Raw genomic sequence first — 15,470 nt, 5'->3', positions numbered from 1 at the left:
CCGCTCACAGCCACGCTCCTCAATCCGACTGGTACAACCATTGAACTGCCACCTCTCTCTAAATCTGCAAAAGTTTACACAACAACGTGATACAAACTAGTGGAAGTTGCAGTCCACTGTTCGCATTTATAACTTATGTAAGTTCAGGTGCCGGCAGAGAATGGCGCTAAATCCTTGTCTCACGCATATCTTGCTGGTTGTACTTATATTGTTCAAGAGATTGAGATCCAAAGAGTTGAACATGGCCATGTATTAACTTGAGTCCCATTGTCGCATGTAGAACGAAAAAGATCGAATAATATAAGGTAGCCAGCGCCTCGTGGACAGATATCCGGCATTGGTATTCAAAATTTACAGTATTTTTTTGGTATACCACTTCTGGGGGCTTATTTTGATGCTTTCGGAGTAAATAAAGTTTTCACTCATGAAAAAATAAAAAAAATCAATTTTCCTCTTAAAGTTAAATCCCTGGACGGCTAACATTTTGCATTTCAAATGGTTTAAATTTCTCTTCAGACAAGTTTAAGCAAAAGTTTAAACCTTTAAATTTCAAGGTGCGTATTATCTTATATTTATTTTTTGCAAACTGAGGCTAAATATCGAGGAACATTTCTAATACTCTAATATATAGTCAAGAAGCAGAATTTTCTCCCAATTATACAGTCTTTTTGAAGCATGCACTATTCAGCTTTCTTCGAAATAGAAAACAGCCATATATTCTTAAGATACCCATCGCCAATCTATTCAAAACAAATGTATCGTAACAAGAGGCAAACTGTTTTGGCAAATCTTTTCTGTATCTCCAGATTATTAAAGTTTCGCAAGAATCGATGTCTGAAGTGACCTTTCATAGTTCTACCCGTAGAATGAATGCTGACGCCATAAAGGTCCTCTCATACCTCCGATGTCTCTTTAAATAAATTTACTGGATTGCTCATAAGGAGGGGGTAGATCGTCGCAAGATAACCAGAACGTTTCACCGTTACTTGAGGAGTGTGCGCCTGAATCAATATCAGCTGACACAGACTATTTTATGCGCTCGTTAGCAAGTTTTATCCGTGTACGCCAAACAAAGAGCGAAGATTTAGCGAATTCACAGAAAGTAAACGCCACGGTTTGAGAGCAAAGAGAGGCGTACAAATGAAAATATCTCATTTATCATTTATACTCATTTATTGTGATGATTTTTCACATACTTAATTGTGCACTTTACCTTCAGTTTAGGCAGCCGCGTGACCCAGTTACTCAATTTATCATTACAAGAGTAGAAATCAGCGAACAGTCTACAATTTCTCGGTTTGAACCATTTCGTACCACCCCTCTTTAACCTCGGAATGACAGCTGAACGACGCAGACTGCCTTTGAGAATGGTGTGGCCGATGTAGAAATAAGCAATAACGATTACATGAGCGAATTTCATATAAAACTAGAAGTAGCTATTTCATAAGATCACCCAAGGAAAGGAAGAGGAAGAAAAATATAGACGACAAGCAAAACATAAGAATCATTGTTTGTTTATTTGCACATCATGTTGAGTTCTTGGTCTTGTGCTGTTATACCTATTTTGGTTCAGGGTCCGTCTGTCTCCTTAAATTATCACGTCTTCTTAATATCCTCTCTGTTTTATTATTAAAGATCACAGGCGTTCTTTAATATCAGTGTAAGTGTACTTTGGACTGAAAGTTACAAGTACAGGTCAATAAATCAAGCAACTCTCGATATGCTCCCCATATTTAAACCTCTCCAGTTGCAACTTCCACCAATTACGTTAAATCTTGGTAGAATTAAGCTCCCAATGGTATCTATTTGTTCATGTTTCTATTATATGAGTGCCTTTGTAATCCTTTGCAAAGAGCTGACCATTTATTACTATGCTCTGTATGTAAGTAGAATCGATCTTGATGATAATCCCTCGGCCCTAAAGGTCAGCTGAATTTAAATTAATCGCACCGTTCACACACAGATCTAATCCGTCAATTAATTAATTAAGCGGCCAACGCTTCAATTCATTTATCATTGCCGCTTTCGCATTGTTCAATAATCGGCGTAAATATATATCTATTGTGTGATTAGATATGGCACGTCATCATGCCGTTGGTGTTTAATCAAATGGATGGACAAGCAAATTCAGTGTTGTGGAAACTACCCACTCGTCTGGTGGGATCTCGAGTTAGTCACCGCTGATACGTGACGAACTCGACATGAACAATGGCTTTGCCCGACCGTCAGAACAAACAAGACACAAAATCTACAAAATAGCTGCTATAGTGGACCGCTGTACTTTTTTTACCATTACGGGCTAGCCGTTCACTTGTAGCTACCCTTGCTCTTAGACATTTCTAACCTGTTCCACCTGAAAAAGAAGCGCAAGAAAACGTCTACAAATGTATTTAAACAGACTAAATAATCACTATCTAATCAGTTTTTAACTCTTGAATAGTTTTGAGTAATGGTAGTCTCGTTTTCACCTCACAGTTTATGTAATTCTGTTTATAAGCAGGGCAGAAGGCACTTGAGTTAAATGCTTGCGTATTTTAATGACATTATTCCATTCACATTTCACAATAAACACGCATACTTATATTTTCATTCGCACCTAGAACTTTCGAATTTGACTAACGATAGCTCTTTACAGCATACGGAAAATTTCAAAGTCGCAGGAAAAGAACATTGTTACAGCCACTGAAAAAAAAGTGATTTATCTCGCACACCATGTTTTCTAAGCCTAATAGATGTTATTTACGGTATAGGAAGTAAACAAGCGCCATATATACGCTATACCAAAATAATCGTTATTGGTAATAATGTGGATGATAGATTATGGTGCGTGCATTGATATGCATCACGCAAGTCTACAATATGAACATCTATTGCAAAGGAGAAGCCATTTCCCGCGCATTTTATTTACGCTGCCGCGTCAATTTTCGTGGCGGGCTTTGTGTGCTGCGCTCACCAATAACGGAAGGATGGTATTTAGGCGCGCCATTTTGCAAGAACGTCAGGGGACTAAATGTCTTCACAACATAAAAATTCTGACATAAAACTGTGATAATAGTGGTGCTTCAGTCCCGTTGAAAGGTTTCAAATGGTAAACGGAATGAGGCAATTTTGTGATTATCTGTTTAGCTAGGGTTATTTAGAGGTTTGGTAACTATGATCAAATTTGTTATCATTAAATATGACCTTTTTATCAGGATTTAGACGTCATTTTACTAGCTGGTGTTTCCGGGGAAGTTTTAAAGAGACTAAAATTGTTAAATGAAAAGGCGCTACCAAAATCAAGAAAGCAGGTGGTCTTTAGGAGTTTCAACGCCCTGTCACAATTTGTGTCCGTTTATGTCAGTATTATCAAAATCAACTTCAATGATAAACAAATTACAGTTAGCGCAGTAAACATCAATTGCGACCATATTATTAACAATAGAATATTGCCTTTTTCTGTCTGTCTATCTGTCTATCTGTTTGTTTGTCTGTTTGTCTATCTGTCTGTCTGTTTGTTTGTTTGTTTGTTTGTTTGTCTGTCTGTCTGTCTGTCTGTCTATCTGTCTGTATGTCTGTCTATCTGTCTGTATGTCTGTCTGTCTGTCTGCCCGTCCATCTTTAACTCTCCTGTTTTCCACGGCTACGGTATATCGCAACTACCTTTTTTTAGTGTAACCGGAAAGCTTGTGTGTGACACTGTCTGAATACAAAATGTGATTTCCTTACTTTGAATGAGCCTATATTTGTCTGTCTGTCTGTCTGTCTGTCTGTCTGTCTGTCTGTCTGTCTGTCTGTCTGTCTGTCTGTCTGTCTGTCTGTCTGTATGTATGTATGTATGTATGTATGTCTGTCTGTCTGTCTGTCTGTCTGTCTGTCTGTCTGTCTGTCTGTCTGTCTGTATGTATGTATCTATGTATCTATGTATCTATGTATCTATGTATGTATGTATGTATCTATCTAAAGTATGTATCTATCTATGTATGTCTTTATAGGTAGGTACAGGTATGTAAGTAAGAAAGTAATACGAAAATAACAATGATAAATAATCACAAAATTTAATGTAACTGAACTAGATTTCGAAATGCACCTCTCAGTCAATCATAAATAAAACATGTCAAACTTTGTCAGTTCAGTTCAATTCAATGCCTTGGTATAGGGCTGATATCACACATACTACAGCCTCACGTATCACGTATAGATGCTTTTGAGTGTTCTAGCCGGATATTGAGGTTGCTAATTTCAGTAGACAATACTACTTAAAAGATCACCGAAGAAGAGATATTCTCTAACTTTCAATTCTCGTAACTATCCTGATGAAAAGTAAGATTGTCACTGTCGCCTTTCCGTCTCGCTCTGAAGTAAAAACATAACTCGTGTCGACAATAATCTGTCCCTGTCCTGTTGGATTTAAACTTGAAGGTTAGTTTACGGTCCAATGGAGTATTGTAAACCCATAAACATAAACGAACTGAAAGCATGAAGTTGGTGTCGTCAAAATGGTGATATGTAGTGAACATAGACTATATCTTCACATACTGAAATTTTCTAGGGCTTTTGTTCGTGGTTAATTTTCATTGTAAACCTAACCAAAGGACCAACTTCTTGTCCGTCAGAACAATCCATTCATCTTGCCTGAATACCTATAAAGTCACCAATATCCCTCTAACATGAATTCATATATCCTAAATTGACATTCTCGGTACTCTAAACCGTACTGGGCGGAGTGAGAAGACAATTGACAGCCGTTTCCTCATCCCCCAAATATATTTCAGACCCGATGACGTAATCAATTTCCTCCATCGCGATTTTGTCTAACGTAGAGATCATCTGTTAGATCTTAAGCGGACTTAGTGAAAGGGTGGGGAAGCGGGTGCCAGGGCAAAAAACATATTTTTGCGGCTAACACGACTAGAGTCCGAAAGAGAATGAGGAATTTATGGAAAACAGTTTGCTTGCTGTGAAAGCTCAACAAATATATCAAAACTTGGAATGTAAGAAAATGACACCATGATATATGTCCCCATTCTGACCCCCAAAGATAAATTGGTCCGTCCCTTATCCATTACTTTGTGTTTGAAATCGCTTAAGAATAAAATTATAAGACCAAAAGAGAAAACGATGGAAAACGTTATGTGGCATAACGCCTTCTGCTTGACTAGAAAAAATATCATATATATCTGGAATGCGGTCAGGAAATTGCAAGGGCTCGTTTTCAAACGTATGGTCAGGACAAAATAAGAAGTTATAAAACCAAGTAATAATTGACTTTATATTATTCGATCATAGACTTGTGAACTTTAACTATTCACCAACATTTGCAAACTTCCTGGAACGACCCATTTTAACAACTGGGAAGCTTCAGAGAGTTGACATCCTCCATTTCAACTTTCTATCATCGTGTGCGTGCACGAGTACTCTTCTATTTTTGCAAGGGCTCGTTTTCAAACGCATGGTCAGGACAAAATAAGAAGTAATAAAACCAAGTAATAATTGACTTTATATTATTCAATCATGGACTTGTGAACTTTAACTATTCACCAACATTTGCAAACTTCCTGGAACGACCCATTTTAACAACTGGGAAGCTTCAGAGAGTTGACATCCTCCATTTCAACTTTCTATCATCGTGTGCGTGCACGAGTACTCTTCTATTTTTCAAAGTGATTTTCAAAATCTGTACCATTATCCCGATTCATCTTATAAATGCGAAGCTATATTGATGAGAGCCTCCAGGTGAGGTGTAACGCAATGCAAACAAAGGCCAATGCTATACCTATCTCTTTTGCTGGAATGTATGATCACCACGACTTCTTTTTAGCTCAGATTTATGTGTCTCAGTCCGAGCCTTTTACGTGGTCAATAAATGTATTGCTTTGACGGCGATAATGACGAGCTAAGTGGATCGTTTTTTTCAAAGAAGTGATCCTGATGTGCACGATCGCGGCGCGTTTGTTTGATTTCACGCTACATAATGCACATGAGTGTAAATCTACAGTACAATGTTTCGTTTTCAGAACGCCATTATCATTGAGAACCCTGCGTGTTTTCACTCACTTAGAGCTCTACGTACCAAGTAAATTATAAACTCCTGTCTAATCGCTTGCCTATGTACCTGCCTACCTGCCTTGCCTCTTCTGAATGCCACCCACTGTCTCTACCTTTGCGTCAACTATTTCTTTTGCCAATTGTGTTTTGTCTCCGCTGTCTCTAACGACTTTTGTCTCTGTTCATTTGTCACACTATACCTGTCTCTGTCTTTCTCTGTTGTTCATCTCCCTGTCTCTATCACTCTGTCTCTGTGAGGAAGTCGCCCGTCAGCTGGTCTCTAGGTCCATTTTCAGTAGATCTCTCTTTGTTTGTCGCCCTGTCTGTCTCACTATCTCCCTCCCTCCCTCCCCTCAAAGATAATAATAATCTCTGAGATGAGATCGGGTAGATTTTGAACTTGCCGATAGGCATTCCTAAAAATTGAAAACCCGAAATAACCTTTAACGAAGGATATTAAGACATAATATCATCAACATTCAACGTCACGGTCATATTAAGTGAACTAATCCAGACTGGAAGTTATTACGGGATACGGATTGAGGGTCTGTGTCCTGAACTAGCGATATTAATTTCTAATCACATTTTTAGGATTCCTCGATTTTCCGCTGCCCTTTACCGACTCACACTGCTTTTATAATGATGCAACCCTGAATTGGCTTTTCAGGCTAAAAACACACTCCATATTTTGCAAGTTGTCTTTCAAAGAAGATTTCTAAGTATCAGATGTAATATGCTAAAGGCAGAACTTCAGTACTCTTGTTGAGACACAACGACTGTCTAAAATTATCGCAACTGTATGTAACAACTTACGAGGAGGCGTTTACCCCATGATGTAAGGATAGTGGATCTGTTTATTCAGTCCGCACGGTGAACAATTTTCTAGTTAAGCAAAAACACGTTTCTTGGAAATGTTCGTCCGCATGACCACACATGGCGTCTACATCAATCTAGATACTTTGATCAATCTTGTAAAATCAATTGATATACAGTGTAGTACAAGCGCACTGAGGGCCTGAGTAAAGCGTACGGGACGTGATGATCCAAATGAGACGATCGAAACTGTCCGTGCTCACGTACATTTTATGATCTTTTATCTCAAGGGTCGTTTGTATCGGAAATATATTTTGTATAACACACACAAACATGTTTTCGTATAATTCATCCTAACTTCTCTCTCTTGCCCGCTGTGTACGACCTCCAACGCTCAGCAACGATTCATCATCGGAGATGTTTTATTGTTTTACTCACAGGGGCACCAGCGGTATCGATATTGACCTGGGAGAGGTTGACATCAACCAGTGTCCACAGACCGACAATAGAACCGACACCGGAGGGGGCGCACAGCTCATGCACAAGGAGAGACAGAACATATTTGCCGGAACTGATAAATGCCCGAGAGACAGCACTGAGGTAAGCGCTGAGCGTGAAGTTTCAATATAATTCCAGTATCGTCACATAGGTCGAAACAAACTCTACAACAGGGGTATTGATTAAATTGCCAGTTTTTCTACCGCAGAAAGGCTAGAAGGCAAAGCTATGAAATAAAGGCAGCTTTTTTAATTCCGAGGATACCCTCGCATGACTAAACAAGGTTAAAGGTATGCAGTCACCTGTAATCTAAATATGCTCATATATGGTCAAAGATGGTCGTTCCTTGGTGTTCAAAATGCCCATGTGAGGGCGCTGTTTTTAAAAAGCGACCACCCCCTTAAAATCTGTGATTGGTTAGATTTTCTCTTTCCATGGTAACTGTGGCAAAATTGGAACAGGTGACAGTATACCTTTAAAGTGGCCACGCGCCTCACAACCGGACAGACAGTCTGAAGACGTGCAGGGGTGGATAGAAGAAAGTATATATGTATGATGCTTACTTTTAATGATTTGAAAGTTTTAACATAAAAAAACCGGAAGATCTTCAAACAACAAGTCGTCAGCGCGTGCAGAGAAAACGAAACATTACACAACGCGGCAAATACATAAATAATGCATGACCATATATACCTTTTGCGTATAATTAACCAAACTTACAATCGTTGAAAAGTCGGCGTACCAAGTTCAACGTGTAAAATTTGACTCGTCCCAAAACAGTGAACTGAGAGAGCCTTGTCGACACGTTGATCGAATCCTAAAGATTCCCATATTTTAAATGGAATGGAATTCCTAAACAACTGTTATACTTCGACGGAGTATGAGTCACGGTAGGGTTACTTGGCGATCGCAAAAACGTCTAGCTAATGATAGCTAATTACTGTAAAGCCGTTAACGAAATGCGCACAGGGTGAACGCAGGAGAGACTTACGGGTCACAACAAAGTAAAAAATAAATCAACGACGTAATGAGAAGACATTAATCGAGAGATCGATCTGATGAATAGCAATCAGCTGAACATTAAAAGACTCGATTGTCTAACGTTTTCAGTGAAAACGTTAGACAATCGAGTCTTTTAATGTTGCCATCCATTATCCGAAAAGGCGTTTTAATTTCCCCCGAGTATCACGTGATTGTCGGACAGACAAGCTACCTACTCTATCTGGCACGGCGTGAGCAAGCACCACCAGACTCTAAATCAACATCCACTTTAAGGAATCACACTACAGTCGTAACTCGATGACTTTTCCCCCTTGGGAACCTTTCTGTAGTTGGTCCGAGTTTACCACAGGCCATCTCCATTGTTTGGCACAATTCCCGAAACCTTAGATCATGAGTTGTTTACTTTATCAATGCCGTCCGATAATTTCCCATTTCCTCATTTTTTCCACTAATCTATTTCTAAAATGAGATTTTGTAAAGATAGCCAAAGCTATATATAAAACGTTTATTACCGCCATAACCGGGCAATAAATCAAGTATTATGAACGCAAATAACTTTTTATTGATGAGATCAGTGGATTATTTTCCCCAAAGTTTAAAATAAGTATAAAAGTTTATATCATTATATTCTTTATATATATATATATATATATATATATATATTATATATATATATATATATATATATATATGTATGATCTGTTTTCCATACGTACACGTACATCATATATATATATATATATATATATATATATATGATCTGTTTTCCATACGTACACGTACATCATATATATATATATATATATATATATTATATATATATATATATATATATATATATATTATAAATATGGATGGCGACAAACATTTAATCCTTCACCTATCCCTTGCGAAGTAAACGTTTGATATCTCTGAGAGTCTCAATCAAAAAGTAGTGGAAACTCCGTCATGAACCAAACTCGTCTTCTTCGCTTTCAATTAATGACTGTCCTGACGTATTCCCAGTAAAATGTGTCTCATGGCAGTAATCGAATTATGTTGTGTAAATGTAGACCCATGAAGCCAAGTGTGATGTTTGTGACTGCCCTTAAAAACATTGAAATGATTTTGGAAAGGCAGCTGTAAGATGATTTCGCGTTGCAATGTGATCTCACATAAAAAACTATTCGCGTTTTCAAAAAAAGTGCAACCAACCTTCCAATGGTCCAAATGAGTCGGTGTTCAGTAAGCGGACAGACCTGCGCGTTGTGTACATGCCCCGGAAAAGGGAACAACGTGACATGGATAGCGTCCCCACAATTGGCATACAAACTCATTATAGAAACGACAAATAAATGAAGTAATTGTTTCCATATTGAAAGAAATGGAAAGGACCTCTAATAAATTTCTTTCTGAAATACTATCCTGGAAAGTATGCCATTTCCATAGATATAGGCCATAACTCACAAACAATGCCAGGGGCTGTCAATGCTCAGAATAATAAACCTTTTATGGCAATTATTGTCAGGGCTATACGAACACCAACGAATGATTTGCAAGCATACGCGCCATAATTTATCATCATACATTTCAGTCCCTAATCGAATATTCCAGAAACTCATCAATTTACGATTCTTGAAAATAATGACTTCCGGTAAACGATTTCAAAAAATAAGGGTAGCTACTTTCTGTCTACATTACCGATATATGAAATTCAAAATGGCCGACTTCCCTGGGTTATATCAGTGGGGAAAATTGAATTTTCGACTTTCGCCTAAAATCGAACTGGGGAAAACTATATTTACTCCATAATTTTCAAAAAGAACCCTAGCAAGTGGTGGACCAAAAGAGTATTTCAAACGTTTGAGAATCCGAATACTTGTCTCTGAGGCGAAATCTACCTTACATGTAAATGCCAAAGCCATCACTGCTGAACAACAGATTTTTTCGGACACTGGTCGTGCCACTCAGGGAACCCAAGATCGTGTACTTCCATCATACGACACAGCTCCGAGTCCAGCACGCTGTATCCAGGTCGCACTAACTGATAAATTTTAGACGGCAGTGTTTTTTTCGAAAGGATCATATGTTGAAAGCATGCATCGAGCGAATTATTCCGCCATCTCCGTCGTACGGGCAGTTTAAGCGAATTTTTTGCGTCTTCGATCACTTCCTGTCATTTGTAAAATCCGAGGGAAAAATTAATCCTTCCATTTCAAAAAGAAAATCAATCGATATGATTTTATTTTGACAAAAAAGTAGAAGATCTGATAATTATTTTCTGATGAATATATAGACTTGACAGCTATGGAGGAAGAAGATTTCGTGTAGACCAAAAAGGATTAAGCTTATATGGGTTTGGAAATCCACAAACAGGGATTCTTTTTTCACAGATATTTTTTGTATACCCTCTGTTTGGGACTAAGTATAGGTGCTGGAAAATGCAATCAATTTTCGAGTCAAAGCCTACAAAAATATAAAATGCGTCTGAAAACCGTTTCTTTCTAAACGCAGGACGAGATAGATTCAGTAGATTTGTCTATGTTTACAGTTTCAATGTATTTTACACGCTGTTCAACCCGGCGTATTGGTTTATTTGAAGTCACTTAAAAAGTGATTTTGTCTGGTGAAAACGTATATTAAAGAAGTAATGTTAAACCTCAATAGAGGACAGACATTGTGTTTATTTCAGAATCTGCCGTCCTCATGATGACATTTCGCCGATTGCGGCTGTCAGTGACACAGAAATGACACACCAGCGTTTGTAATCAACCTTGTTAATGTAATGTATGGGTTTAATCAACGGAATTGCGATACCTCGGCTCGCAGTCTGGCAATTTGAAACCTGGTAAATGAAGATCGTTCTGTTTGACAAGTGGCTGTTAATGTCGCGATGCTATAGAACGTCACAAAAAGCTTTTACCAAGATTGCCGGTAGTACGGAATTACGGAATTCATCATCACAGGCGGTGGCTATGCTCGGCGCTGGTATGACAGTGAAGGGCGCTGGTCCACATTTGCGCATGTGCCGACATTTCCGTTTACAAATACAAATTATCTATACCCGTACAAGCCATCAAAGATTTCTCCCAAGAATCAGAATGATATAAGTTTTCAACTTGGTCATTAAAATCTGTGCCAAGCTGCTTTAGTTTGAGGAAGAGTGCACTTCAGAGATAGATATTCGGAGTCTCAAACTTTTACAATACCCTTTTTGATCTACTACTCGTGGGGTTCATTTTAGGCTCATGGAATAACTAAAGTTTTAACTGATTATTTTTGTGAAAATTGAAAAAACACAATTTTCCCCATAGAGTTAACACAGTAATGGCAGCCATTCTGAATTTCAAGGATCGGAAAATATCAGGTGATTTGCTTCTCCAGAACCAAATTTGCACGGTGACCCCCGATTGTAATTCTTGGTTTCGAATGGGAATAATGGAAAGTTTCCTTGCGGAAAGTTTGAACGAAAGTTTCAGTCTTTCAGATTTAAGACTCTTACTCCCGTAAGTTGTGCTTAGTAAGGATAGTGAAAATGTATGACAATCCACCTGTTTCACACATGATTCACGGAGTATGTATCTGAAAAAAGACAAGACGCCTGGTCCATACAATGTATGTGCCGTTCTCATTTAGTCACTCTCATTCGGTCAATTATTTTCAAACTACGTGACGCTTTATGTGGTTGATCGATGACTGGATCAAACCCTGGAATAACTCATTGGGTATTACGAATGTTTCAGAAATTCATCTATGCAGAATTTTTTCTGAATATCAATTCATGAAAACTGAAAAGAGCGCAAGTCAATACAACAATATGTTAATGGTTGGCACACATGGGACAAAATTCACGCATGCTCAACTGATAACAAACGCCCAAATGACAAGCTAAATAAGCAGAAAGGTTTGAGCCACGAAAACTAGCAGTTTTTAACCCTTTGAGAGCTGTAATTTTTCCGTCCAAAATTTTACTGCCACATAGCATTTTGCAAATTTTTATGAATTTTTGTGAATTGTTTTGACAATTTTGGACCAAATGGACATCATATTGTATAGGCAACATTTTTTTATCAAAACTTTGGAAAAATCTGAGAAAAATTGACTAGAATATATTTTGTAAAGGGCAGAGAAATTGACGTTGGCGCTCAAAGGGTTAACACATTTTACTCTTAAAGTACTCTTAGCGCAGAGAAATTTAGATGAATACAGTTTGTTTGTGATTTCCTGATTTTTCAGAGTCATTGCGATAGTCAACGCATTAGTTTGTTGACCTTGCCAGACGTTAACGTCAGGAAACTGGAAGATAGCAAGACAGTGAACGAGTGAGTGCACAACGCGAAATCAACAATCAACTTTTCTTTGACGTTTTTGTTTTTCTTGAGAGCGGATCTCATTAAGTCTCCGAATTTCCATCGCAAATGGCAATTTGTGTGAATTGATCTCAGAGATTTGGTAGTAATTGATATTATATGTCATTACCGCCGCAGCCCTAGATCACGGAGAACGATTGATTGCTTCCGGAATTCGGATTTCCAATAAGCAGGCCCGATGGCTATTTCCCGCTGATCGTCGATAGTGTAGTTAACTCCGTGTTTCATCCACGTACGGAGTCAGAACCCTCCTTCTCGGCATCGTGATTTATGTTCGGAGACAGCGACACGAATGGCGGGCACGGAGAATCGATTCGTGGATCGGCAATTCAGCCAGTGACGTTTTGCGACGAGCCCATTTGAAAAAAGTGTAGTTTAAATCACTTCTATATCGAGCTGAAGTGGAAACTGAGGTCGTGGCTGGCCAGAGAATACACAACATTTCACCGATGGCTTGGATGAAATGTACCGCGTCAGTCAACGATTGAATAATTACGCTCTGTTTACAGTACGGCGTGCGGCACAAAATCACACGCTAGAGTAATTATAAATCATTTATGACGTTAACTCGTCTCTAAAACGCTGGAAGCCTTTTTTATTTATGACAAATGTTTCGCCTCGTGAATTGTTGCCATACTCGATCAACAGAAAGGTGAATGGGACAAGCAAAATCCCGAGGAAAATTTCGACATGATATTTTTATGTTAAAATATTGAAACGATTTAACTTGAACTGGGTTAGTGTTAATCATTTGACCCACAATAAAATGTCATTTCCTTGACCGATAGAATAGATTTTCCTAATAAACATTGCACTTGAAATTTTGCCAAGTGGTAGATACTGAGGTTTATTAATTGAATGTGTAAAGCTCGGCTTCGGGTCACCTTTCATTGCACTCAGAATGTTGACTTTGGATTAAATAATCTTCAATTTACTCAAAGAAGATAAAACACTTCGATTTTACGGGACTTTTCTTGAAAATGACTTTTTTATTTCAAATCTTTATTAAACTTTAATGAAATTCTCGCATCTACAGATAGGAGATCATTAGAAAAATATATTTAAGTTGTTTCGTAAACTTTCTCGCCTTGATTTAGAAAATTTAAGAGTACAAGACCAAATAGCAATGAATATAGACACGATCGAATCTAACGGAATTGATTTGACAATCAAAATTATGCAAACTTGATGGAAAGTTTTATGTTTTAGTAGACCGACTTATGAATTAGTGTAAACTTTTAAATTGTTTTTGATGAACGGGAATTGCAGTCAGCATACATTTGTGGCGTAGGACATTGTTTGGGGAATTTGGTCACTTGAGCAGAACCACAACTTTTCATCCGTTGTTTATTCTGAGCTAACCTTTTACTTTGTACAATGCAATAGCTTTCATTCCCTCGTTTCAGACATTGTTATAGGGGTCGAACATACAAAATGAGAGTTCTCTACGGCGATTAAGAATAGGCAAAGCAAAATCTGTTTAGCCCCTTTGCGACTGCTACTCTCGACATCGTGGCTTATCTTTGCATTTTGTGGCAGATTCTAGAAGTTTTAGCCTGCGTCGTCGACGGCCCTGATAGAAACGAGAGTTGTATTGCTGAAAAATTCAATGTTCGTGCGCCTTTACATCACGAAGGCGACATTGCATAAAAGTTACATCACCGAATACCTCTCGGCTCACAAACAGGAAAAAAGCTTGAAAAGACCAATCACAATAGGAGAGAAAAAATCGTTCGGGGGATGAAAAAATATAATCAATACACGCAGTGTTGCCCTGGCATTCGGTAATTGAATATGCTGCACGCGACATTCCTCTGACGGATTCATGGGAAATGATTGAAAATTATTGCCGCCTTGATTTCCATGCTAATGCCGCCACCAATTTATTTTATTGCCAGTGAGAGATAGTCATACTAAATAATCCTTGATAATCACCGATCTCATTAGGGCTTATTACGTATTGTCTAAGCTCTAACACAAAATAATTTGTTTGAGCTTAACAAGCCATAATTACCCATTCAATTCTATTCCTTATAGTGATTTCGCGCTGATTGTTGATCGTGTTCCCGGTAAACTATCGTTTGTCATTTTTCTGCAGTCGTATTTCTTCTTTGTGCTCGGCATGAATCGGCGGCGTAACGTGTCGAGTTTGTGAGTTAGGGGCCGGAGACAGCCCGAGGGAAAATGCTTAGAAAAGTTAGAGTTTTGAATTCACGTGTCTCCAAGGAAAAATTCAAATTTCTCTCAAGCTCGCAGCCGGGACGCTGGCTTTTGTTTTAAGTGCTCAAAGTAGAACGCGCCTCGGAGACACATATATTCGGATTCTGAAATCCCATGCCAAGTGCATCTACAGCTTATGTTTGCTCATTTTTTAATACTTTAGAACAAATAAATAATCAGTCAGTTTAAATTCGTTTCTATGAAATCGAAAATGAAATTTTCCTTACAATTTAACACAGAATATGACAGCCTGTCTCAATTTTAACTATCGGTAAATGTTCTGAGGTGTCCTTCTCTAACCAAAGCGTTTGCATGCTGGACTCTAATTTTAAGTCTTGCCCATAATGATATGTAGCACAAAGCTTCCTTTGGCATAATGTTTGCAAAGTTTTAGAGCTTCATGTTCAAGTTCATCATGCAGGGTTTTTTTTCTATTCAGGATCATTTCATGTGGCATCTCTGTTGCTTGTGTCAATGAATCATCAATGTACGGAATGCGGCGTCGGTAACTGACTCAATCAAACGACCCAATACCTCGGGGACTTTGTGAAGGTGTTTTGC

The 15,470-nt window shown here is 38.2% G+C and overlaps 1 protein-coding gene across 11 annotated transcripts in view; it reads left to right on the top strand.

Moving 5' to 3' along the window:
• The window catches only part of LOC139148129 (probable G-protein coupled receptor CG31760), a 228,956-nt gene that overhangs the window by 177,508 nt on the left and 35,978 nt on the right, over positions 1 to 15,470 (top strand). For all 11 annotated transcript variants that reach the window (XR_011555884.1, XR_011555883.1, XM_070719430.1 and 8 more), the window contains one exon: positions 7,281 to 7,440. Coding sequence is in view for 9 of the 11 variants with exons in the window: in XM_070719430.1 (XP_070575531.1) it covers positions 7,281 to 7,440 (160 nt within the window). In the remaining 2 variants the exon portion in view is untranslated. The remainder of the gene's footprint in view (positions 1 to 7,280; positions 7,441 to 15,470) is intronic.

Source organism: Ptychodera flava, chromosome 13 (assembly GCF_041260155.1).
Source record: "Ptychodera flava strain L36383 chromosome 13, AS_Pfla_20210202, whole genome shotgun sequence".
NCBI classification, from domain to species: domain Eukaryota; kingdom Metazoa; phylum Hemichordata; class Enteropneusta; family Ptychoderidae; genus Ptychodera; species Ptychodera flava.
This window is presented reverse-complemented; position numbering and strand designations above follow the sequence as displayed.